Raw genomic sequence first — 27,889 nt, 5'->3', positions numbered from 1 at the left:
TTTGATACGGAGTCTTCTTTTACTGATGACCACATGATTGCACAGGATCATATATATACAATAAATCACGTTACATTTCAGAACCGGCGCGATCACGCGACCCCCAGCCGCCGGCCTCAGACTCCACGCTGTGCTGCCCCCGCTGGTCGTGCTCCAGGGCAGAGATCGCCGCCGGCCTCAGACTCCACGCTGTGCTGCCCCCGCTGGTCGTGCTCCAGGGCAGAGATCGCCGCCGGCCTCAGACTCCACGCTGCGCTGCCCCCGCTGGTCGTGCTCCAGAGCAGAGATCACCGTCTCGTAGTTGAAGTCGCTGGGATTGTAGTTGAAAGTCTCCACCAGATCAAACTTGTTCCCGGCATAGAAAAGCTGCACCTGATTGGCCAAACACTGCGCGGCCTGGACATCCTGTAAAGATCAACAGTCACATCAGACTACAACTCCCATCATCCTCCGCCAATAACAGAATAAAGCGCAGGCTCCATGAACCCGGGCCGGATGTGAGTCCTTGTCCTGGATCCACGGCTTATAATGACATCCCGGCCTGTGACATGTGCGCTCGGGCTGTTGATGGTTCTGCCGCTCCGCACACGTCCAAATCAGGCGCCCACATATAATGCCGACCCCTCCACCCCACTAATAGCCCTCGCCACGGCCAAAAGCATGCCTGTGTATGGGGGGGTCGGGGGTAATAGATGGCGGCTGAGCGTGTATGTGTATGGGGGGGGGGGGTCGGGGGTAATAGATGGCGGCTGAGCGTGTAAGTGTATGGGGGGGGTCGGGGGTAATAGATGGCGGCTGAGCGTGTATGTGTATGGGGGGGGGGGTCGAGGGTAATAGATGGCGGCTGAGCGTGTAAGTGTATGGGGGGGTCGGGGGTAATAGATGGCGGCTGAGCGTGTATGTGTTTGGCCACCTGTAGTGCAGAACGGAACGTCAGCAGAATACAGTGTCCTATAGAAGAGCGGTATATCATAGGGACAGGTAGGGCTGGGCGATTGTTGATGAACAATTATTTAGGCCACGCCCCTCATTTGCATGCTGCACCGTTAGATTATAGATCCCCTGAGCCTGCTGTATTCTACTGTATATAATATACACTGACACTGCCTCCACACAGTATAATGTCCCCATAGCTGCCCCCACACAGAATAATGTCCCCATAGCTGCCTCCACACAATATAATGCCCCCATAGCTGCCTCCACACAGTATAATGCCCCCATAGCTGCCTCCACACAGTATAATGTCCCCATAGCTGCCTCCACACAGTATAATGTCCCCATAGCTGCCTCCACACAGTATAATGTCCCCATAGCTACCTCCACACAGTATAATGTCCCCATAGCTGCCTCCACACAGTGTAATGTCCCCATAGCTGCCCCCACACAGTATAATGTCCCCATAGCTGCCTCCACACAGTATAATGTCCCCATAGCTGCCTCCACACAGTATAATGTCCTCATAGCTGCCTCCACACAGTATAATGTCCTCATAGCTGCCTCCACACAGTATAATGCCCCATAGCTGCCTCCACACAGTATAATGTCCCCATAGCTGCCCCCACACAGAATAATGTCCCCATAGCTGCCTCCACACAATATAATGCCCCCATAGCTGCCTCCACACAGAATAATGTCCCCATAGCTGCCTCCACACAATATAATGCCCCCATAGCTGCCTCCACACAGTATAATGCCCCCATAGCTGCCTCCACACAGTATAATGCCCCCATAGCTGCCTCCACACAGTATAATGCCCCCATAACTGCCTCCACACAGTATAATGTCCCCATAGCTGCCCCCACACAGTATAATGCCCCCATAGCTGCCTCCACACAGTATAATGCCCCCATAGCTGCCTCCACACAGTATAATGCCCCCATAGCTGCCTCCACACAGTATAATGCCCCCATAGCTGCCTCCACACAGTATAATGCCCCCATAGCTGCCTCCACACAGTATAATGCCCCCATAGCTGCCTCCACACAGTATAATGCCCCCATAGCTGCCTCCACACAGTATAATGTCCCCATAGCTGCCCCCACACAGTATAATGCCCCCATAGCTGCCTCCACACAGAATAATGTCCCCATAGCTGCCTCCACACAGTATAATGCCCCCATAGCTGCCTCCACACAGTATAATGCCCCCATAGCTGCCTCCACACAGTATAATGCCCCCATAGCTGCCTCCACACAGTATAATGCCCCCATAGCTGCCCCCACACAGTATAATGCTCCCATAGCTGCCCCCACACAGTATAATGCCCCCATAGCTGCCTCCACACAGTATAATGTCCCCATAGCTGCCTCCACACAGTATAATGTCCCCATAGCTGCCCCCACACAGTATAATGTCCCCATAGCTGCCCCCACACAGTATAATGCCCCCATAGCTGCCTCCACACAGTATAATGTCCCCATAGCTGCCTCCACACAGTATAATGTCCCCATAGCTGCCTCCACACAGTATAATGTCCCCATAGCTGCCTCCACACAGTATAATGCCCCCATAGCTGCCTCCACACAGTATAATGTCCCCATAGCTGCCTCCACACAGTATAATGTCCCCATAGCTGCCTCCACACAGTATAATGTCCCCATAGCTGCCTCCACACAGTATAATGTCCCCATAGCTGCCTCCACACAGTATAATGCCCCATAGCTGCCTCCCCACAGTATAATGTCCCCATAGCTGCCTCCACACAGTATAATGTCCCCATAGCTGCCCCCACACAGTATAATGTCCCCATAGCTGCCTCCACACAGTATAATGTCCCCATAGCTGCCTCCACACAGTATAATGCCCCCATAGCTGCCCCCACACAGTATAATGTCCCCATAGCTGCCTCCACACAGTATAATGTCCCCATAGCTGCCCCCACACAGTATAATGTCCCCATAGCTGCCTCCACACAGTATAATGTCCCCATAGCTGCCTCCACACAGTATAATGTCCCCATAGCTGCCCCCACACAGTATAATGTCCCCATAGCTGCCTCCACACAGTATAATGTCCCCATAGCTGCCTCCACACAGTATAATGCCCCCATAGCTGCCCCCACACAGTATAATGTCCCCATAGCTGCCCCCACACAGTATAATGTCCCCATAGCTGCCTCCACACAGTATAATGTCCCCATAGCTGCCCCCACACAGTATAATTTCCCCTAGCTGCCTCCATAGCTGCCCCCACACAGTATAATGCCCCCATAGCTGCCCCCACACAGTATAATACCCCCATAGCTGCCCCCACACAGTATAATGTCCCCATAGCTGCCTCCACACAGTATAATGTCCCCATAGCTGCCTCCACACAGTATAATGTCCCCATAGCTGCCTCCACACAGTATAATGTCCCCATAGCTGCCCCCACACAGTATAATGTCCCCATAGCTGCCCCCACACAGTATAATGCTCCCATAGCTGCCTCCACACAGTATAATGTCCCCATAGCTGCCTCCACACAGAATAATGTCCCCATAGCTGCCTCCACACAGTATAATGTCCCCATAGCTGCCTCCACACAGTATAATGTCCCCATAGCTGCCTCCACACAGTATAATGTCCCCATAGCTGCCTCCACACAGTATAATGTCCCCATAGCTGCCTCCACACAGTATAATGTCCCCATAGCTGCCTCCACACAGTATAATGTCCCCATAGCTGCCTCCACACAGAATAATGTCCCCATAGCTGCCTCCACACAGTATAATGCCCCCATAGCTGCCTCCACACAGTATAATGTCCCCATAGCTGCCTCCACACAATATAATGCCCCCATAGCTGCCTCCACACAGTATAATGTCCCCATAGCTGCCTCCACACAGTATAATGCCCCCATAGCTGCCCCCACACAGTATAATGTCCCCATAGCTGCCTCCACACAGTATAATGCCCCCATAGCTGCCTCCACACAGTATAATGCCCCCATAGCTGCCACCACACAGTATAATGTCCCCATAGCTGCCTCCACACAGAATAATGTCCCCATAGCTGCCTCCACACAATATAATGCCCCCATAGCTGCCTCCACACAGTATAATGTCCCCATAGCTGCCTCCACACAGTATAATGCCCCCATAGCTGCCCCCACACAGTATAATGTCCCCATAGCTGCCTCCACACAGTATAATGCCCCCATAGCTGCCTCCACACAGTATAATGCCCCCATAGCTGCCACCACACAGTATAATGTCCCCATAGCTGCCACCACACAGTATAATGCCCCCATAGCTGCCTCCACACAGTATAATGCCCCCATAGCTGCCTCCACACAGTATAATGCCCCCATAGCTGCCCCCACACAGTATAATGTCCCCATAGCTGCCTCCACACAGTATAATGCCCCCATAGTGCCTCCACACAGTATAATGCCCCATAGCTGCCTCCACACAGTATAATGCTCCCATAGCTGCCTCCACACAGTATAATGCCCCCATAGCTGCCTCCACACAGTATAATGCCCCCATAGCTGCCCCCACACAGTATAATGCCCCCATAGCTGCCTCCACACAGTATAATGCCCCCATAGCTGCCTCCACACAGAATAATGTCCCCATAGCTGCCTCCACACAATATAATGCCCCCATAGCTGCCTCCACACAGTATAATGCCCCCATAGCTGCCTCCACACAGTATAATGCCCCCATAGCTGCCTCCACACAGTATAATGCCCCCATAGCTGCCCCCACACAGTATAATGTCCCCATAGCTGCCTCCACACAGTATAATGCTCCCATAGCTGCCTCCACACAGTATAATGCCCCCATAGCTGCCTCCACACAGTATAATGTCCCCATAGCTGCCTCCACACAGTATAATGTCCCCATAGCTGCCTCCACACAGTATAATGTCCCCATAGCTGCCCCCACACAGTATAATGCCCCCATAGCTGCCTCCACACAGTATAATGTCCCCATAGCGGCCTCCACACAGTATAATGCCCCCATAGCTGCCCCCACACAGTATAATGTCCCCATAGCTGCCTCCACACAGTATAATGCTCCCATAGCTGCCTCCACACAGTATAATGCCCCCATAGCTGCCTCCACACAGTATAATGTCCCCATAGCTGCCTCCACACAGTATAATGTCCCCATAGCTGCCTCCACACAGTATAATGCTCCCATAGCTGCCTCCACACAGTATAATGCCCCCATAGCTGCCTCCACACAGTATAATGTCCCCATAGCTGCCTCCACACAGTATAATGTCCCCATAGCTGCCTCCACACAGTATAATGTCCCCATAGCTGCCCCCACACAGTATAATGCCCCCATAGCTGCCTCCACACAGTATAATGCCCCCATAGCTGCCTCCACAGTATAATGTCCCCATAGCTGCCTCCACACAGTATAATGCCCCCATAGCTGCCCCCCACAGTATAATGTCCCCATAGCTGCCTCCACACAGTATAATGTCCCCATAGCTGCCTCCACACAGTATAATGTCCCCATAGCTGCCTCCACACAGTATAATGCCCCCATAGCTGCCTCCACAGTATAATGTCCCCATAGCTGCCCCCCACAGTATAATGTCCCCATAGCTGCCCCACACAGTATAATGTCCCGATAGCTGCCTCCACACAGTATAATGTCCCCATAGCTGCCTCCACACAGTATAATGCTCCCATAGCTGCCCCCACACAGTATATTGTCCCCCATAGCTGCCTCCACACAGTATAATGTCCCCATAGCTGCCTCCACACAGTATAATGCTCCCATAGCTGCCTCCACACAGTATAATGTCCGCATAGCTGCCTCCACACAGTATAATACCCCCATAGCTGCCGCCACACTGTATAATGCCCCCATAGCTGCCCCCCACAGTATAATGTCCCCATAGCTGCCTCCACACAGTATAATACCCCCATAGCTTCCCCCATACAGTATAATGCCCCATAACTGCCTCCACACAGTATAATGTCCCCATAGCTGCCTCCACACAGTATAATGTCCCCATAGCTGCCTCCACACAGTATAATGTCCCCATAGCTGCCTCCACACAGTATAATGTCCCCATAGCTGCCTCCACACAGTATAATGCCCCCATAGCTGCCCCCCACAGTATAATGTCCCCATAGCTGCCTCCACACAGTATAATGTCCCGATAGCTGCCTAATAAAAATAAATCAAACAAATATCACATAATCCTGATCCTACGACAACTGGAGATTCCTTCGACGGCTCTACCAAAGGATTGTCCTGTATCTGCGACCGGAGGACAGAGATGAAGCTGAAACGTGCGACGTGCGGCCCGTTATCTGCGCTGGATTTCAGTTTCATTTTTTCTTATTAATTGCGCAGCCCTAGGGACAGGTCTGCTGTATAGATGAGGAGAGTGCCCCCTCCCCCCAGTGACGGATGGCCCGGTGTATACATGCAGGTGGGGGTCACAGCATCCATCACTGGGGGGCACCCTCCTCATGAATACAGCCGATCTGTCCCTACAATATACCACTCTTCTATAGGACGCCGTGTTCTGCGGACAGCTCCTCTTTACGGCTGCCAGCACGTGGGTGGGCGGGCTGATGGCACGTGGGTGGGCGGGCTGCCGGCACGTGGGTGGGCGGGCTGCCGGCACGTGGGTGGGCGGGCTGCCGGCACGTGGGTGGGCGGGCTGCCGGCACGTGGGTGGGCGGGCGGGCTGCCGGCACGTGGCACAGAGCTGAGCATAACCGCCATGCGGGGGCAGTTTCACACATGACTGGAGCAGAGAATAAACTTTACCAGGAACTTTGAGTCAATCTCGGCCGCCATTAATACGATTCCTTTGCCGGCCTGGAGCTCGCGGTAATGGTGCATGATCAGCTGACTTGGCGCAGAGTCACCCGCTGTCTGCAAGAGAAAACAACCAGGACAGTTTCTCTGGGACCCGGGGGGGGGGGGGGGGGGAGGCATGACAAAGACCCCCTACACGTCCTGTACTCCCCCGCTCAGACCTCGTATGATGGTGCAGACGTGACCTCACCTTGATATTAATCAGCGCAGTGAAGTGAAGCTCCGCCCCCGACCACTGACCAACAAAAAACTCGTACCCATCGTCCCTGGGCAGAGCGTAGAGAAACTAACAAGAAAGCGGAGAATGAGACGACATCGCTGCGCTAAACCCTGCTGCTGCTGCGCCAAACCCTGCTGCTGCTGCGCCAAACCCTGCTGCTGCTGCGCCAAACCCTGCTGCTGCTGCGCCAAACCCTCCTCCTGCTGCGCCAAACCCTCCTCCTGCTGCGCCAAACCCTGCTGCTGCTGCGCCAAACCCTGCTGCTGCTGCGCCAAACCCTGCTGCTGCGCCAAACCCTGCTGCTGCTGCGCCAAACCCTGCTGCTGCTGCGCCAAACCCTGCTGCGCCAAACCCTGCTGCGCCAAACCCTGCTGCTGCACCAAACCCTGCTGCTGCACCAAACCCTGCTGCTGCTGCGCCAAACCCTCCTCCTGCTGCACCAAACCCTGCTGCTGCTGCGCCAAACCCTCCTCCTGCTGCGCCAAACCCTGCTGCTGCTGCGCCAAACCCTCCTCCTGCTGCGCCAAACCCTGCTGCTGCTGCGCCAAACCCTGCTGCTGCTGCGCCAAACCCTGCTGCTGCTGCGCCAAACCCTGCTGCTGCTGCGCCAAACCCTGCTGCTGCTGCGCCAAACCCTGCTGCTGCGCCAAACCCTGCTGCGCCAAACCCTGCTGCGCCAAACCCTGCTGCTGCACCAAACCCTGCTGCTGCTGCGCCAAACCCTCCTCCTGCTGCACCAAACCCTGCTGCTGCTGCGCCAAACCCTCCTCCCGCTGCGCCAAACCCTCCTCCTGCTGCGCCAAACCCTGCTGCTGCTGCGCCAAACCCTGCTCCTGCTGCACCAAACCCTGCTGCGCCAAACCCTCCTGCTGCTGCGCCAAACCCTCCTGCTGCTGCGCCAAACCCTCCTCCTGCTGCGCCAAACCCTGCTGCTGCTGCGCCAAACCCTGCTGCGCCAAACCCTGCTGCTGCTGCGCCAAACCCTGCTGCTGCGCCAAACCCTGCTGCTGCTGCGCCAAACCCTGCTGCTGCTGCGCCAAACCCTGCTGCTGCTGCGCCAAACCCTGCTGCTGCTGCGCCAAACCCTGCTGCTGCTGCGCCAAACCCTGCTGCGCCAAACCCTGCTGCGGCACCAAACCCTGCTGCTGCTGCGCCAAACCCTGCTGCGCCAAACCCTCCTCCTGCTGCACCAAACCCTGCTGCTGCTGCGCCAAACCCTCCTCCCGCTGCGCCAAACCCTCCTCCCGCTGCGCCAAACCCTGCTGCTGCTGCGCCAAACCCTGCTGCTGCTGCGCCAAACCCTGCTGCGTCAAACCCTCCTGCTGCTGCGCCAAACCCTCCTGCTGCTGCGCCAAACCCTCCTGCTGCTGCGCCAAACCCTCCTGCTGCTGCGCCAAACCCTGCTCCTGCTGCGCCAAACCCTGCTGCGCCAAACCCTCCTGCTGCTGCGCCAAACCCTCCTGCTGCTGCGCCAAACCCTCCTGCTGCTGCGCCAAACCCTCCTGCTGCTGCGCCAAACCCTCCTGCTGCTGCGCCAAACCCTCCTGCTGCTGCGCCAAACCCTGCTCCTGCTGCACCAAACCCTGCTGCGTCAAACCCTCCTGCTGCTGCGCCAAACCCTCCTGCTGCTGCGCCAAACCCTCCTGCTGCTGCGCCAAACACTGCTGCGCCAAACCCTGCTGCTGCTGCGCCAAACCCTGCTGCTGCTGCGCCAAACCCTGCTGCTGCTGCGCCAAACCCTGCTGCTGCTGCGCCAAACCCTGCTGCGCCAAACCCTCCTCCTGCTGCACCAAACCCTGCTGCGCCAAACCCTCCTCCCGCTGCGCCAAACCCTGCTGCTGCTGCGCCAAACCCTCCTCCTGCTGCGCCAAACCCTGCTGCTGCTGCGCCAAACCCTGCTGCGCCAAACCCTCCTCCTGCTGCGCCAAACCCTCCTACGCCAAATCCTACTCAAATATTCACGAGCCCTTTACACATCTACAACAAAGACACAAAGGCCCAAGAGGAGCAAGAATAAAAAGACGCACCCCCCCCCCCCCCCCCGCGACACATCACAGAGCAGCTGCGTACACAGGACGGAGAGAACTCTACTCACAGAGGGGCAGCACTGAGATCTTTTCCATATCAGGTCAAAAGTGTCTCCCTGCAGAGAGGAAGAGGAGAATCATGAGCTCCACCCAAACAATAAACTCCACCCAAACAATAAACTCCGTCCACACACTATACTCATGAGCTCCACCCAAACAAACTCCACCCACACACTATACTCATGAGCTCCACCCAAACAAACTCCACCCACACACTATACTCATGAGCTCCACCCAAACAAACTCCACCCACACACTATACACATGAGCGCCACCCAAACAAACTCCACCCACACACTATACTCATGAGCTCCACCCAAACAAACTCCACCCACACACTATACTCATGAGCTCCACCCAAACAAACTCCACCCACACACTATACTCATGAGCTCCACCCAAACAAACTCCACCCACACACTATACTCATGAGCTCCACCCAAACAAACTCCACCCACACACTATACTCATGAGCTCCACCCAAACAATAAACTCCACCCACACACTATACTCATGAGCTTCACCCAAACAATAAACTCTGCCCACACACTATACTCATGAGCTCCACCCAAACAATAAACTCCGCCCACACATTACACTCATGAGCTCCACCCAAACAATAAACTCCACCCACACACTATACTCATGAGCTCCACCCAAACAATAAACTCCGCCCACACACTATACTCATGAGCTCCACCCAAACAATAAACTCCGCCCACACACTATACTCATGAGCTCCACCCAAACAAACTCCACCCACACATTATACTCATGAGCTCCACCCAAACAAACTCCACCCACACACTATACTCATGAGCGCCACCCAAACAATAAACTCCACCCACACACTATACTCATGAGCTCCACCCAAACAAACTCCACCCACACACTATACTCATGAGCTCCACCCAAACAATAAACTCCGCCCACACACTATACTCATGAGCGCCACCCAAACAATAAACTCCGCCCACACACTATACTCATGAGCACCACACCCACACATACAAACACTCCACCCCACACACCCCACCCCACCACACACACACAAACACTCCACCCCACACACCCCACCCCACACACACACCCCACCCTATACTCATGAGCGCCACCCACAGGATACCCCAACCAAATATTAAAGAGGCTGTCACCACATTATAAGTGTCCTATCTCCTACATGATGTGATCGGCAGTGTAATGTAGAGAACAGTGGTCCTAGTAATAAAGAGGCTGCCACCAGATTATAAGTGTCCTGTCTCCTACATAATGTGATCTGCGCTGTAATGTAGATAACAGTGGTCCTAGTAATAAAGAGGCTGTCACCAGATTATAAGTGTCCTGTCTCCTACATAATGTGATCAGCCCTGTAATGTAGATAACAGTGGTCCTAGTAATAAAGAGGCTGTCACCACATTATAAGTGGCCTATGTTGTACATAATGTGATCAGCCCTGTAATGTAGAGAACAGTGGTCCTAGTAATAAAGAGGCTGTCACCACATTATAAGTGGCCTATCTTGTACATGATGTGATCGGCGCTGTAATGTAGATGACCGCAGTGATTTTTATTTTGAAAAAAGATCATTTTTGAGCAAGTTATAAACAGTTTTAGATTTATGCTAATTAGTTTCTTAATAGACAACTGGGCGTGTTTTAACTTTTTACCAACTGGGTGTTGTACAGAGGATTGTATGACGCTGACCAACCAGTGACCAATCCGCGTCATACACTTCTCGTTTTTCAAAATAAAAATCACTGCGGTTATCTAAATTACAGCGCCGATCCGATTATGTACAATATAGGCCACTTATAATGTGGTGACAGCCTCTTTATTACTAGGACCACTGTTATCTACATTACAGCGCCGATCACATCATGTACAAGATAGGCCACTTATAATGTGGTGACAGAGCCTCTTTATTACTAGGACCACTGTTCTCTACATTACAGCGCTGATCACATTATGTAGGAGACAGGACACTTATAATCTGGTGACAGCCTCTTTATTACTAGGACCACTGTTATCTACATTACACTGCCGATCACATTATATAGGAGACAGGACACTTATAATCTGGTGGCAGAGTCTCTTTAAACTCCTCAGTGCCACACACACATTATACTTCATCAACACATTAACTCATGAGTGCCACACACAGCTCCGCTTCACATAATACTCCACCCTTACATTATACTCATGTAAATTGCGCCACACGTCACTCACTGGTATAACTGCAAACACTGTGTCTCGTGTGGCAAAGAACTGTGACCATATCTAGAAGAAGCAGATGAAACGTTACAAGGGTGTACGGACTAACGTGACCTGGGCGGTGGAGTCCTCCCTTACACACCTGGGCAATGTCTTCAGCGCTTTTGTGCTTTACCAGCTCCACATTCAGCAGCGAGTTCAAGGTCTAAAGAGAGAAAAAACACATTAATGGGGAGTTCACACTCAGTTTTTTGACGCGGAAACCGCACCAAAAAACGTGAGGTGGAGGCTTTTTTTCCCGCAAGCGGAAAAACCGGCTTGCAGGTAAAAGAAGGGACATGCCCGATCATCGGGCGTTTACGCCTATGACTACCTCCTATTGACATCAATGGGAGGCAGAGAAAGCGTATTTCACAGCGTTTTACGCCTGCGGTGCTCAATGGCCGGGGGCGAAAAATGCAGCGAAAATCGGCGTGCAGGCAGAGGAAAATCTGACTTAAAATTCCAAACTGAATTTTGAGGCAGATTTTCCTCCTGTAAAAAAAACTCACTGTGAACCCGGCCTTAGGTTGGAATCACACATCGTGTTGGCAGCAGTGTTTCCGGCAGCATTCACCGGCTGAGGCCTCATGCACACGACCGTATCTTTTCACACCCGTAAATACTGGCGTAAATACGGGTCCGGTGTCACACGTATTCCACCCGTTTTGCACCAGTATTTACGAACCCGTGCTCGTAAATATGGGTCCGGTGTCACACGTATTCCACCCGTATTTACGAGCACGTTTTTGGCGGCAAAATAGCACTGCACTAATCGGCAGCCCCTTCTCTCTATCAGTGCAGGATAGAGAGAAGGGACAGCCTTTTCTGTAATAAAAGTTAAAGAAATTCCTACTTACCCGGCCGTTGTCTTGGTGACGCGTCCCTCTCTTCACATCCAGCCCGACATCCCTGGATGACGCGGCAGTCCATGTGACCGCTGCAGCCTGTGCTTGGCCTGTGATTGGCTGCAGCGGTCACATGGCCTGAAACGTCATCCAGGACGTCGGGCTGGATGTCGAGAGGGACGCGTCACCAAGGCAACGGGCGGGAGACCGGACTGGAGGAAGCAGGAAGTTGTCGGTAAGTATGAACGTCTTTTATTTTTATTTTTTACAGGTTTATTCTGATCGGTAGTCACTGTCCAGGGTGCTGAGTTACTGCCGATCAGTTAACTCTTTCAGCTCCCTGGACAGTGACTATTTACGGACGTCGCTTAGCAACGCTGCCGTAATGACGGGTGCACACATGTAGCCACCCGTTATTACGAGAGCTCCATAGACTTCTATGGACTGTCCGTGCCGTTATTACGGCCTGAAATAGGACATGTTCTATCTTTTTCAACGGCACGGGCACCTTCCCGTGAGAAAACGGGAAGGCACCCGTCACCAATAGAAGTCTATGAGCCCGTTATTACGGGTCGTGATTACGACCCTTAATAACGGGAGTTTTTACGGTCGTGTGCATGAGGCCTGAGTTCCTGGCACCGTTTCCGGCAGCGCACCAAACATTTCTGGCAGCGTTTCCGACACCGTTTCTGGCAGCATTCCCAGCATAGTTTTTAGCAGTATTCCCGGCACGGTTTCCGGCAGTATTCAATGGGAGGTCAGAGACAGAACCGCAGCAGGAAAGAACATGTCACTCTTTTCCCCCAGGTGCGGCTAAAAGCCGCTGTGGGAAAAAAACTAACGTTTTTTGGCATTGATTCTAACGCGGTTTCCGTGTCGAAATCGGCACCAAAATTTTCTGAACTGGGCCTTAGCGTTCGTATTTGGAGCAATGTTTGTGGCAGTATTCTCGGTAGTATTCGGGGCAATGTTTGCGGCAGTATTGGCGGTAGTATTCGGGGCAATGTTTGCGGTAGTATTCGGGGCAATGTTTGCGGCAGTATTGGCGGCAGTATTCGGGGCAATGTTTGTGGCAGTATTCTCGGTAGTATTCGGGGCAATGCTTGTGGCAGTATTTGGAGCAGTGCCTGTGGCAGTATTGGCGGTAGTATTCGGGGCAATGTTTGCGGTAGTATTCTCGGTAGCACTCGTGGCAATGTTTGCGGCAGTATTTGCGGTAGTACTCGTGGCAATGTTTGCGGCAGTATTCTCGGTAGTATTCGGGGCAATGCTTGTGGCAGTATTTGGAGCAGTGCCTGTGGCAGTATTGGCGGTAGTATTCGGGGCAATGTTTGTGGCAGTATTCTCGGTAGTATTCGGGGCAATGCTTGTGGCAGTATTTGCGGTAGTATTTGGAGCAGTGCCTGTGGCAGTATTGGCGGTAGTATTCGGGGCAATGTTTGCGGTAGTATTCGGGGCAATGCTTGCGGCAGTATTCTCGGTAGCACTCGTGGCAATGTTTGCGGCAGTATTTGCGGTAGTACTCGTGGCAATGTTTGCGGCAGTATTCTCGGTAGTACTCGGGGCAATGTTTGCGGCAGTATTTGCGGTAGTACTCGGGGCAATGTTTGCGGCAGTATTTGCGGTAGTACTCGGGGCAATGTTTGCGGCAGTATTCGGGGCAATGTTTGCGGCAGTACTCGGGGCAATGTTTGCGGCAGTATTTGCGGCAGTACTCGGGGCAATGTTTGCGGCAGTACTCGGGGCAATGTTTGCGGCAGTATTTGCGGTAGTACTCGGGGCAATGTTTGCGGCAGTATTTGCGGTAGTACTCGTGGCAATATTTGCGGTAGTACTCGGGGCAATGTTTGCGGTAGTATTCGGGGCAATGTTTGTGGCAGTATTGGCGGTAGTATTCGGGGCAATGTTTGCGGTAGTATTCGGGGCAATGTTTGTGGCAGTATTTGCGGTAGTATTCGGGGCAATGTTTGTGGCAGTATTGGCGGTAGTATTCGGGGCAATGTTTGCGGTAGTATTCGGGGCAATGCTTGTGGCAGTATTTGCGGTAGTACTCGTGGCAATGTTTGCGGCAGTACTCGTGGCAATGTTTGCGGTAGTATTTGCGGCAGTACTCGTGGCAATGCTTGCGGCAGTATTTGCGGTAGTATTCGGGGAAATGCTTGCGGCAGTATTTGCGGTAGTATTTGGAGCAGTGCCTGTGGCAGTATAAGGGGCAATGTTTGCGGTAGTATTCGGGGCAATGTTTGCGGCAGTATTCTCGGTAGTACTCGTGGCAATGTTTGTGGCAGTATTGGCGGTAGTATTCGGGGCAATGTTTGCGGTAGTATTCGGGGCAATGTTTGCGGCAGTATTCTCGGTAGTACTCGGGGCAATGTTTGCGGCAGTATTTGCGGTAGTACTCGGGGCAATGTTTGCGTCAGTATTGGCGGCAGTACTCGGGGCAATGTTTGCGGCAGTATTTGCAGTAGTACTCGGGGCAATGTTTGCGGCAGTACTCGGGGCAATGTTTGCGGCAGTATTTGCGGTAGTACTCGTGGCAATATTTGCGGTAGTACTCGGGGCAATGTTTGCGGTAGTATTCGGGGCAATGTTTGTGGCAGTATTTGCGGTAGTATTCGGGGCAATGATTGCGGCAGTATTCGGGGCAATGTTTGTGGCAGTATTTGCGGTAGTATTCGGGGCAATGATTGCGGCAGTATTCGGGGCAATGTTTGCGGTAGTATTCGGGGGAATGTTTGCGGTAGCATTTGCGGTAGTATTCGGGGCAATGTTTGCGGCAGTATTTGCGGTAGTATTCGGGGCAATGTTTGCGGCAGTATTCGGGGCAATGTTTGCGGTAGTATTTGGGGCAATGATTGCGGCAGTATTCGGGGCAATGCTTGTGGCAGTATTTGCGGTAGTATTTGGAGCAGGGCCTATGGCAGTATTCGGGGCAATGTTTGCGGTAGTACTCGGGGCAATGTTTGCGGCAGTATTTGCGGTAGTACTCGGGGCAATGTTTGCGGGAGTATTTGCGGTAGTATTCAGGGCAATGTTTGCGGTAGTACTCGTGGCAATGTTTGCGGCAGTATTCTCGGTAGTACTCGGGGCAATGTTTGCGGCAGTATTTGCGGTAGTACTCGGGGCAATGTTTGCGGCGGTATTTGCGGTAGTACTCGGGGCAATGTTTGTGGCAGTATTGGCGGTAGTATTCGGGGCAATGTTTGCGGCAGTATTCTCGGTAGTACTCGGGGCAATGTTTGCGGCAGTATTTGCGGTAGTACTCGGGGCAATGTTTGCGGCAGTATTTGCGGTAGTACTCGGGGCAATGTTTGCGGCAGTATTTGCGGTAGTACTCGGGGCAATGTTTGCGGCAGTATTTGCGGTAGTACTCGGGGCAATGTTTGCGGCAGTATTTGCGGTAGTACTCGGGGCAATGTTTGCGGTAGTACTCGGGGCAATGTTTGCGGCAGTATTTGCAGTAGTACTCGGGGCAATGTTTGCGGCAGTATTTGCGGTAGTACTCGGGGCAATGTTTGCGGCAGTATTCGGGGCAATGTTTGCGCCAGTACTCGGGGCAATGTTTGCGCCAGTATTTGCAGTAGTACTCGGGGCAATGTTTGCGGCAGTATTTGCGGTAGTACTCGGGGCAATGTTTGCGGTAGTATTCGGGGCAATGCTTGCGGCAGTATTTGCGGTAGTACTCGTGGCAATATTTGCGGCAGCATTTGCGGTAGTACTTGGGGCAATGTTTGTGGCAGTATTCGGGGCAATGTTTGCGGTAGTATTCGGGGCAATGTTTGCGGCAGTATTTGCGGTAGTATTCGGGGCAATGTTTGCGGTAGTATTCGGGGCAATGCTTGCGGCAGTATTCTCGGTAGTACTCGGGGCAATGCTTGCGGCAGTATTTGTGGTAGTATTCGGGGCAATGCTTGTGGCAGTATTTGCGGTAGTATTTGGAGCAGTGCCTGTGGCAGTATTCGGGGCAATGTTTGCGGTAGTATTCGGGGCAATGCTTGCGGCAGTATTCTCGGTAGTACTCGGAGCAATGTTTGCGGGAGTATTTGCGGTAGTATTCAGGGCAATGTTTGCGGTAGTATTCGTGGCAATGTTTGTGGCAGTATTGGCGGTAGTATTCGGGGCAATGTTTGCGGTAGTATTCGGGGCAATGTTTGCGGCAGTATTCTCGGTAGTACTCGGGGCAATGTTTGCGGCAGTATTTGCGGTAGTACTCGCGGCAATGATTGCGACAGTATTTGCGGTAGTACTCGGGGCAATGTTTGCGGCAGTATTTGCGGTAGTACTCGGGGCAATGTTTGCGGCAGTATTTGCGGTAGTATTCGGGGCAATGTTTGCGGTAGTATTCGGGGCAATGTTTGTGGCAGTATTTGCGGTAGTATTCGGGGCAATGTTTGTGGCAGTATTTGCGGTAGTAATCGTGGCAATATTTGCGGCAGTACTCGGGGCAATGTTTGCGGTAGTATTCGGGGCAATGTTTGTGGCAGTATTTGCGGTAGTATTCGGGGCAATGTTTGCGGCAGTATTTGCGGTAGTATTCGGGGCAATGTTTGCGGTAGTATTCGGGGCAATGTTTGCGGCAGTATTTGCGGTAGTATTCGGGGCAATGTTTGCGGCAGTATTTGCGGTAGTACTCGGGGCAATATTTGCGGCAGTATTCGGGGCAATGTTTGCGGTAGTATTCGGGGCAATGTGTGCGGCAGTATTTGCGGTAGTATTCGGGGCAATGTTTGCGGCAGTATTTGCGGTAGTACTCGGGGCAATATTTGCGGCAGTATTCGGGGCAATGTTTGCGGTAGTATTCGGGGCAATGTTTGCGGTAGTATTTGCAGTAGTATTCGGGGCAATGCTTGTGCCAGTATTTGCAGCAGTGCCTGTGGCAGTATTCGGGGCAATGTTTGCGGTAGTATTCGGGGCAATGCTTGCGGCAGTATTCTCGGTAGTACTCGGGGCAATGTTTGCGGCAGTATTTGCGGTAGTATTCAGGGCAATGTTTGCGGTAGTATTCGGGGCAATGTTTGCGGCAGTATTTGCGGTAGTATTCGGGGCAATGTTTGCGGCAGTATTTGCGGTAGTACTCGGGGCAATGTTTGCGGTAGTACTCGGGGCAATGTTTGCGGCAGTACTCGGGGCAATGTTTGCGGCAGTATTTGCGGTAGTACTCGGGGCAATGTTTGCGGCAGTATTTGCGGTAGTACTCGGGGCAATGTTTGTGGTAGTATTGGCGGTAGTATTCAGGGCAATGTTTGCGGTAGTATTCGGGGCAATGTTTGCGGCAGTATTCTCGGTAGTACTCGGGGCAATGTTTGCGGCAGTATTTGCGGCAGTACTCGGGCAATGTTTGCGGCAGTATTTGCGGTAGTGCTCGGGGCAATGTTTGCGGCAGTATTTGCGGCAGTACTTGGGGCAATGTTTGCGCCAGTGCTCGGGGCAATGTTTGCGGCAGTATTTGCAGTAGTACTCGGGGCAATGTTTGCGGTAGTATTCGGGGCAATGTTTGCGGTAGTATTCGGGGCAATGCTTGCGGTAGTATTCGGGGCAATGCTTGCGGAAGTATTTGCGGTAGTACTCGGGGCAATGTTTGCGGTAGTATTCGGGGCAATGTTTGCGGTAGTACTCGTGGCAATGTTTGCGGCAGTATTTGCGGTAGTATTCGGGGCAATGTTTGCGGCAGTATTTGCGGTAGTATTCGGGGCAATGTTTGCGGCAGTATTCGGGGCAATGTTTGCGGCAGTATTCGGGGCAATGTTTGCGGCAGTATTCTCGGTAGTATTCGGGGCAATGTTTGCGGCAGTATTCGCGGTAGTATTCGGGGCAATGTTTGCGGCAGTATTCTCGGTAGTATTCGTGGCAATGTTTGCGGCAGTATTTGCGGTAGTATTCGGGGCAATGTTTGCGGCAGTATTTGCGGTAGTATTCGGGGCAATGTTTGCGGCAGTATTCGGGGCAATGTTTGCGGCAGTATTCGGGGCAATGTTTGCGGCAGTAGTCGGGGCAATGTTTGCGGCAGTATTTGCGGTAGTATTCGGGGCAATGTTTGCGGCAGTATTTGCGGTAGTATTCGGGGCAATGTTTGCGGCAGTATTTGCGGTAGTATTCGGGGCAATGTTTGCGGCAGTATTCGGGGCAATGTTTGCGGCAGTATTCGGGGCAATGTTTGCGGCAGCATTCGGGGCAATGTTTGCGGCAGTATTTGCGGTAGTATTCGGGGCAATATTTGCGGCAGTATTCGGGGCAATGTTTGCGGCAGTATTTGGGGCAATGTTTGCGGCAGTATTCGGGGCAATGTTTGCGGCAGTATTCGGGGCAATATTTGCGGCAGTATTCGGGGCAATGTTTGCGGCAGCATTCGGGGCAATGTTTGCGGAAGTATTTGCGGTAGTATTCGGGGCAATATTTGCGGCAGTATTCGGGGCAATGTTTGCGGCAGTATTCGGGGCAATGTTTGCGGCAGTATTTGCGGTAGTATTCGGGGCAATGTTTGCGGTAGTATTCGGGGCAATGTTTGCGGCAGCATTCGGGGCAATGTTTGCGGTAGTATTCGGGGCAATGTTTGCGGCAGTATTTGCGGCAGCATTCGGGGCAATGTTTGCGGCAGTATTCGGGGCAATGTTTGCGGCAGCAGATAAAACGACGAGGAAACGGTTTAAAAAAAGTAAAATATTCTGGCTGTCGGCAGCGCATCTTGGTGGGTAAACATGGAGACGCGCTGCAGACATGATGATAATGTACGGGGACGAGGGATCGGAGTAACGAGCGCTCCTCCCCATCCAGAGCTCCGCGTGACAGGAGAAAACCAGCGCCAATCAACGGAGTCTCAGTGATCGGCACTCGCTGCACCGGCCGGTGCCTTAAGGGGTGCAAACATGTGATATTAGTCCTCTCTGTAGGTTATTATATGACAGGAATAGAACCGTTATTATGCGGCTTCTCGGGGGAGGGGAGGTACATACAGGCTCCGCCCTCACCTTGTTCTTTGTCAATTCTTCCTCTATTGATCCTGATTTTAACTGGAAAAGACAAAGAATAAAAGTAAAGCAAAGACCTCGTACACGATCAACAGGGGGCGGCTAATGCGGATAATTACTAGTGGGAGGGGTCTCTGCTGTGGGAGGGGTCAGCAGAGGTCATCTGTTTTATCAGGACAAGGATCACACTTCTCCTACAGGATCCTGGGAATTTTAGAGAACCCCCAGAATCCTTTGCTCTTTAAAAAGCCGCTATGCATGTGATAACAGGCCCCGCCCTCTTCTCCTGGAAAGTGGGAGGCGCAGTCCCATTGTTTACCTGCTCTTCCACGGTCCGCACATATTCTGATTGGAGAGTGGAACCGACCGTCTGTTTTCGCACGTCTTTCCTCTGCTTTATACGAGCGTCAAACGCCCCAGGATCCGACCTGACGGGGAGAAACGTAACAAGTGACACCCACATTTACTGCGTGTCATACAAAGAGCGCCCCACACATCATGTTTTATTGTGTAACCGTATCAGGACTATTACACAACCAGTGGCGTAGATATAGAGGGTTGCAGTTGCAACTGGGCCCCTAATCCTGGGGGGCCCCCGTTGCCATACAGTATGCTGGTTAAATACATTTTCTGCGAAGTGAAGCCGGCACTTCCTGATTAGTCACATGGTACTTCGTGTATCATGTGACCGTGACAGCACGTGACACGTCTCCCAGCCAGTGCAGTGGAAGAGCCGGTGCGGAGGACTCCAGGAGAGCTGCGTGCCTCACTCTGCTCTGCCTGTGTTAGCGGTGGAGAGGGGGGGCATTAGGTTACAGCCCCTCCTCCTCTCTCCACCGCAAAATGAACAATACAGTACGGTACAGACTGTGGGTCGTGTCCCCCTGGGGGGGGGGGGGTCGCAAGTCACTCACCGGTTCCATTCAATGACTCCTTGCTCTAGAATTCACTGTGCCCTGAGCGGCTCGAGGCGGTTGGGATGTAACGTCATTATCGCACCGCGTCACTCATAGCACAGACCGGAGGAGGCTCCTGCACCCGGCGTGGGAACGGGGATAGGTAAGTAATTATGTTATTTTTCTATTATGCACATATGGGGGCATTTTACTGCATGGGGGGCGGATATGGTGGGGGGACATTATACTGTGTGGAGGCAGCTATGGGGGCATTATACTGTGTGGAGGGCAGCTATGGGGACATTATACTGTGTGGAGGCAGCTATGGGGGCATTATACTGTGTGGAGGCAGCTATGGGGGCATTATACTGTGTGGAGGCAGCTATGGGGACATTATACTGTGTGGAGGCAGCTATGGGGACATTATACTGTGTGGGGGCAGCTATGGGGGCATTATACTGTGTGGAGGCAGCTATGGGGGCATTATACTGTGTGGAGGCAGCTATGGGGGCATTATACTGTGTGGAGGCAGCTATGGGGACATTATACTGTGTGGAGGCAGCTATGGGGGCATTATACTGTGTGGAGGCAGCTATGGGGACATTATACTGTGTGGAGGCAGCTATGGGGACATTATACTGTGTGGGGGCAGCTATGGGGGCATTATACTGTGTGGAGGCAGCTATGGGGGCATTATACTGTGTGGAGGCAGCTATGGGGGCATTATACTGTGTGGAGGCAGCTATGGGGGCATTATACTGTGTGGAGGCAGCTATGGGGACATTATACTGTGTGGAGGCAGCTATGGGGACATTATACTGTGTGGGGGCAGCTATGGGGGCATTATACTGTGTGGAGGCAGCTATGGGGGCATTATACTGTGTGGAGGCAGCTATGGGGACATTATACTGTGTGGAGGCAGCTATGGGGACATTATACTGTGTGGAGGCAGCTATGGGGACATTATACTGTGTGGAGGCAGCTATGGGGACATTATACTGTGTGGAGGCAGCTATGGGGACATTATACTGTGTGGGGGCAGCTATGAGGACATTATACTGTGTGGGGGCAGCTATGGGGACATTATACTGTGTGGAGGCAGCTATGGGGACATTATACTGTGTGGGGGCAGCTATGAGGACATTATACTGTGTGGGGGCAGCTATGGGGACATTATACTGTGTGGAGGCAGCTATGGGGACATTATACTGTGTGGAGGCAGCTATGGGGACATTATACTGTGTGGAGGCAGCTATGGGGACATTATACTGTGTGGAGGCAGCTATGGGGACATTATACTGTGTGGAGGCAGCTATGGGGACATTATACTGTGTGGGGGCAGCTATGGGGACATTATACTGTGTGGAGGCAGCTATGGGGACATTATTCTGTGTGGAGGCAGCTATGAGGACATTATACTGTGTGGGGGCAGCTATGGGGACATTATACTGTGTGGGGGCAGCTATGGGGACATTATACTGTGTGGAGGCAGCTATGGGGGGTATTATACTGTGTGGAGGCAGCTATGGGGACATTATACTGTGTGGGGGCAGCTATGGGGGCATTATACTGTGTGGAGGCAGCTATGGGGGTATTATACTGTGTGGAGGCAGCTATGGGGACATTATACTGTGTGGAGGCAGCTATGGGGGGTATTATACTGTGTGGAGGCAGCTATGGGGACATTATACTGTGTGGAGGCAGCTATGGGGGCATTATACAGTGTGGAGGCAGCTATGGGGGCATTATACTGTGTGGAGGCAGCTATGGGGACATTATACTGTGTGGAGGCAGCTATGGGGACATTATACTGTGTGGGGGCAGCTATGGGGACATTATACTGTGTGGGGGCAGCTATGGGGACATTATACTGTGTGGAGGCAGCTATGGGGACATTATACTGTGTGGAGGCAGCTATGGGGACATTATACTGTGTGGAGGCAGCTATGGGGACATTATACTGTGTGGAGGCAGCTATTTGGGCATTATACTGTGTGGAGGCAGCTATGGGGACATTATACTGTGTGGAGGCAGCTATGGGGACATTATACTGTGTGGAGGCAGCTATGGGGGCATTATACTGTGTGGAGGCAGCTATGGGGGCATTATACTGTGTGGAGGCAGCTATGGGGGCATTATACTGTGTGGAGGCAGCTATGGGGACATTATACTATGTGGAGGCAGCTATGGGGGCATTATACTGTGTGGAGGCAGCTATGGGGACATTATACTGTGTGGAGGCAGCTATGGGGACATTATACTGTGTGAAGGCAGCTATGGGGGCATTATACTGTGTGGAGGCAGCTATGGGGACATTATACTGTGTGGAGGCAGCTATGGGGACATTATACTGTGTGGGGGAAGCTATGGGGACATTATACTGTGTGGAGGCAGCTATGGGGACATTATACTGTGTGGAGGCAGCTATGGGGACATTATACTGTGTGGAGGCAGCTATGGGGACATTATACTGTGTGGAGGCAGCTATGGGGACATTATACTGTGTGGAGGCAGCTATGGGGACATTATACTGTGTGGAGGCAGCTATGGGGACATTATACTGTGTGGAGGCAGCTATGGGGACATTATACTGTGTGGAGGCAGCTATGGGGACATTATACTGTGTGGAGGCAGCTATGGGGACATTATACTGTGTGGGGGCAGCTATGGGGCATTATACTGTGTGGGGGCAGCTATGGGGCATTATACTGTGTGGGGGCAGCTATGGGGCATTATACTGTGTGGAGGCAGCTATGGGGACATTATACTGTGTGGAGGCAGCTATGGGGGACATTATACTGTGTGGAGGCAGCTATGGGGGCATTATACTGTGTGGGGGCAGCTATGGGGGCATTATACTGTGTGGAGGGAGCTATGGGGGCATTATACTGTGTGGAGGCAGCTATGGGGACATTATACTGTGTGGGGGCAGCTATGGGGACATTATACTGTGTGGAGGCAGCTATGGGGGCATTATACTGTGTGGAGGCAGCTATGGGGACATTATACTGTGTGGAGGGCAGCTATGGGGACATTATACTGTGGAGGCAGCTATGGGGACATTATACTGTGTGGGGGCAGCTATGGGGACATTATACTGTGTGGAGGCAGCTATGGGGGCATTATACTGTGTGGAGGCAGCTATGGGGGCATTATACTGTGTGGAGGCAGCTATGGGGGCATTATACTGTGTGGAGGCAGCTATGGGGGCATTATACTGTGTGGAGGCAGCTATGGGGACATTATACTGTGTGGGGGCAGCTATGGGGACATTATACTGTGTGGGGGCAGCTATGAGGACATTATACTGTGTGGGGGCAGTTATGGGGCATTATACTGTGTGGAGGCAGCTATGGGGGCACTATACTGTGTGGGGGCAGTTATGGGGCATTATACTGTGTGAGGGCAGTTATGGGGCATTATACTGTGTGGAGGCAGCTATGGGGACATTATACTGTGTGGAGGGCAGCTATGGGGACATTATACTGTGGAGGCAGCTATGGGGACATTATACTGTGTGGGGGCAGCTATGGGGACATTATACTGTGTGGAGGCAGCTATGGGGGCATTATACTGTGTGGAGGCAGCTATGGGGGCATTATACTGTGTGGAGGCAGCTATGGGGACATTATACTGTGTGGAGGCAGCTATGGGGGCATTATACTGTGTGGAGGCAGCTATGGGGACATTATACTGTGTGGGGGCAGCTATGGGGACATTATACTGTGTAGGGCAGTTCTGGGGGGATTATACGGTGTGGGGCAGTTATGGGGGGATTATACGGTGGGGGGCAGTTATGGGGGAATTATACGGTGGGGGGCAATTATGGGGGGATTATACGAGTGGGGCAGTTATGGGGACATTATACGGTGGGGGGCAGTTATGGGGGGATTATACGGTGTGGGGCAGTTATGGGGGGATTATACGGTGGGGGCTGTTATGGGGGGATTATACGGTGGGGGCAGTTATGGGGGGATTATACGGTGGGGGCAGTTATGGGGGGATTATACGGTGGGGGGAAGTTATGGGGGGATTATACGGTGGGGGGAAGTTATGGGGGGATTATACGGTGTGGGGCAGTTATGGGGACATTATACGGTGTGGGGCAGTTATGGGGACATTATACGGTGTGGGGCAGTTCTGGGGGGATTATACGGTGTGGGGCAGTTATGGGGGGATTATACGGTGTGGGGCAGTTATGGGGGGATTATACGGTGTGGGGCAGTTATGGGGGGATTATACGGTGTGGGGCAGTTATGGGGGGATTATACGGTGTGGGGCAGTTATGGGGGGATTATACGTGTTTGGCAGTTATGGGGGGATTATACGTGTGGGGCAGTTATGGGGACATTATACTGTGTGGGGGCAGTTATGGGGACATTATACGTGTGGGGCAGTTATGGGGGGATTATACGTGTGGGGCAGTTATGGGGGGATTATACGTGTGGGGCAGTTATGGGGGGATTATACGGTGGGGGCAGTTATGGGGGGATTATACGGTGGGGGGCAGTTATGGGGGGATTATACGGTGGGGGGCAGTTATGGGGGGATTATACGGTGTGGGGCAGTTATGGGGGGATTATACGGTGTGGGGCAGTTATGGGGGGATTATACGGTGGGGGCAGTTATGGGGGGATTATACGTGTGGGGCAGTTATGGGGGGATTATACGTGTGGGGCAGTTATGGGGGGATTATACGGTGGGGGGCAGTTATGGGGGGATTATACGGTGGGGGGCAGTTATTGGGGGATTATACGGTGGGGGGCAGTTATGGGGGGATTATACGTGTGGGGCAGTTATACGGTGTGGGGCAGTTATGGGGGGATTATACGGTGGGGTCAGTTATGGGGGGATTATACGGTGGGGGGCAGTTATGGGGGATTATACGGTGGGGGGCAGTTATGGGGACATTATACGGTGTGGGGCAGTTATGGGGGGATTATACGGTGGGGGGCAGTTATGGGGGGATTATACGGTGGGGGGCAGTTATGGGGGGCAGTTATGGGGGGATTATACGGTGGGGGGCAGTTATGGGGGGATTATACGGTGGGGGGCAGTTATGGGGGGATTATACGGTGGGGGGCAGTTATGGGGGGATTATACGGTGGGGGGCAGTTATGGGGGGATTATACGGTGTGGGGCAGATATGGGGGGATTATACGGTGTGGGGCAGTTATGGGGGGATTATACGGTGGGGGGCAGTTATGGGGGGATTATACGGTGGGGGGCAGTTATGGGGGGATTATACGGTGGGGGGCAGTTATGGGGGGATTATACGGTGGGGGGCAGTTATGGGGGATTATACGGTGGGGGGCAGTTATGAGGGGATTATACGGTGGGGGGCAGTTATGGGGGGATTATACGGTGGGGGGCAGTTATGGGGGGATTATACGGTGGGGGGCAGTTATGGGGGGATTATACGGTGGGGGGCAGTTATGGGGGATTATACGGTGGGGGGCAGTTATGAGGGGATTATACGGTGGGGGGCAGTTATGGGGGGATTATACGGTGGGGGGCAGTTATGGGGGGATTATACGGTGGGGGGCAGTTATGAGGGGATTATACGGTGGGGGGCAGTTATGGGGGGATTATACGGTGTGGGGCAGTTATGGGGGGATTATACGGTGGGGGGCAGTTATGGGGGGATTATACGGTGGGGGGCAGTTATGGGGGGATTATACGGTGGGGGGCAGTTATGGGGACATTATACGGTGTGGGGCAGTTATGGGGACATTATACGGAGTGGGGCAGTTATGGGGGGATTATACGGTGGGGGGCAGTTATGGGGGGATTATACGGTGGGGGGCAGTTATGGGGGGATTATACGGTGGGGGGCAGTTATGGGGGGATTATACGGTGGGGGGCAGTTATGGGGGGATTATACGGTGGGGGCAGTTATGGGGGCATTATACGGTGGGGGGCAGTTATGGGGGCATTATACTGTGTGGGGGGCAGTTATGGGGGGATTATACGGTGGGGGGCAGTTATGGGGGGATTATACGGTGGGGGGCAGTTATGAGGGGATTATACGGTGGGGGGCAGTTATGGGGGCATTATACTGTGTGGGGGGCAGTTATGGGGGGATTATACGGTGGGGGGCAGTCATGGGGGGATTATACGGTGGGGGGCAGTTATGGGGGGATCATACGGTGGGGGGCAGTTATGGGGGGATCATACGGTGGGGGGCAGTTATGGGGGGATTATACTGTGTGGGGGGCAGTTATGAGGGGATTATACGGTGGGGGGCAGTTATGGGGGGATTATACTGTGTGGGGGGCAGTTATGGAGGGATTATACGGTGTGGGGCAGTTATGGGGGGATTATACGGTGGGGGGCAGTTATGGGGGGATTATACGGTGGGGGGCAGTTATGGGGGGATTATATGGTGGGGGGCAGTTATGGGGGGATTATACGGTGGGGGGCAGTTATGGGGGGATTATACGGTGGGGGGCAGTTATGGGGGGATTATACGGTGGGGGGCAGTTATGGGGGGATTATACGGTGGGGGGCAGTTATGGGGAGCATTATACTGTGTGGGGGGCAGTTATGGGGGGATTATACGGTGTGGGGCAGTTATGGGGGGATTATACGGTGGGGGGCAGTTATGGGGGGATTATACGGTGGGGGGCAGTTATGGGGGGATTATACGGTGGGGGGCAGTTATGGGGGGATTATACGGTGGGGGCAGTTATGGGGGGATTATACGGTGGGGGGCAGTTATGGGGGGATTATACGGTGGGGGGCAGTTATGGGGGGATTATACGGTGGGGGGCAGTTATGGGGAGCATTATACTATGGGGGTGTTGGGCATAAAGCGTGCAGGGTCTGGTGATGGCGGCGTTGGGGAGGGGTAGGGGCCCAAGCTGAATTCTTGCACCCGGGCCCCTGTAAACAACACACGGACAGATTCCAGGGTGACACCAGTGAACCCCAATATTACATTAACACGGCGGGGGGGGGAGCTGCAGTCTTCAGGAACAGATGTAAAGTGTGACACGACCCCACTAGTTCCCAGACCCAGGGCCCTCGTGACAGGAGAATATTGGGGTGATCGGAGGTAACGACCAGGCTGGAGCGCCCCCCCCGCCATGTGACCACCCACCACCACCACTAGGGGTCGCACCGGCGCAATTGTTGAATCTTGTCCAGGTATTTTCCTAAGAAGGGGTTCTGCTCCAGTTCCGGCTCCTTCCTCATCGAGAATGCGCGGAGCTGAGAGGACACGAGCCCCAGAGCCACAGGGCCTGCTGCGCGGCTTCTTAACGCAAGGAGCCCGCTGTATCTTAAACTCATTTGCAACACAGCAGTCGCCATCATTCCGTCACCTTCAGGCCACATCCGGGAGTAATCGTGACCCGATCCGCGGAAAACACGGCAAGCAGCCGAGTTCCGGATACTGCGCAGGCGCACGACTGAATGTACACAAAAGAAGCGGCGGAAATAAGGAGCGAACCAGCAGTGATGGGAATAATGTCAGCGCCGGTCCCAGTAAAGATCCCTGTGTTCAGCGCGGGTCCCAGTAAAGATCCCTGTGTTCAGCGGTGGTCCCAGTAAAGATCCCTGTGTTCAGCGCGGGTCCCAGTAAAGATCCCTGTGTTCAGGGCCGGTCCCAGTAAAGATCCCTGTGTTCAGCGCTGGTCCCAGTAATGATCCCTGTGTTCTGCGCTGGTCCCAGTAAAGATCCCGGTGGTCAGCCCTGGTCCCAGTAAAGATCCCTGTGTTCAGCGCGGGTCCCAGTAAAGATCCCTGTGTTCAGGGCTAGTCCCAGTAAAGATCCCTGTGTTCAGCGCAGGTCCCAGTAAAGATCCCTGTGTTCAGCTCTGGTCCCAGTAAAGATCCCTGTGTT

The 27,889-nt window shown here is 53.1% G+C and overlaps 1 protein-coding gene across 2 annotated transcripts; it reads right to left on the bottom strand.

Annotated features, from left to right (window-relative positions):
• Positions 1–27,426, bottom strand: ATPAF1 (ATP synthase mitochondrial F1 complex assembly factor 1). 2 transcript variants are annotated; one of them, XM_075832542.1, is made up of 9 exons: positions 27,167–27,426; positions 19,467–19,575; positions 19,148–19,189; positions 11,438–11,500; positions 11,311–11,361; positions 9,094–9,141; positions 6,969–7,064; positions 6,728–6,835; positions 1–405 (listed from the first exon to the last, which is right to left on the bottom strand). In XM_075832542.1, the coding sequence occupies exons 1-9, from the start codon at positions 27,379–27,381 to the stop codon at positions 178–180; spliced, it is 960 nt and encodes a 319-aa protein (XP_075688657.1). In that variant the 5' UTR covers positions 27,382–27,426; the 3' UTR covers positions 1–177. The 2 variants fall into 2 exon arrangements, with proteins under 2 accessions (XP_075688657.1, XP_075688658.1); XM_075832543.1 differs by lacking the exon at positions 6,969–7,064.
• Between the last annotated feature and the right edge of the window lie 463 nt (positions 27,427–27,889).

The sequence above is a fragment of the Rhinoderma darwinii genome, chromosome 7 (assembly GCF_050947455.1).
Source record: "Rhinoderma darwinii isolate aRhiDar2 chromosome 7, aRhiDar2.hap1, whole genome shotgun sequence".
Taxonomy (NCBI): domain Eukaryota; kingdom Metazoa; phylum Chordata; class Amphibia; order Anura; family Rhinodermatidae; genus Rhinoderma; species Rhinoderma darwinii.
The sequence above is the reverse complement of the archived record's forward strand: the minus strand, read 5'-3'. Positions and strand labels throughout refer to the sequence as shown.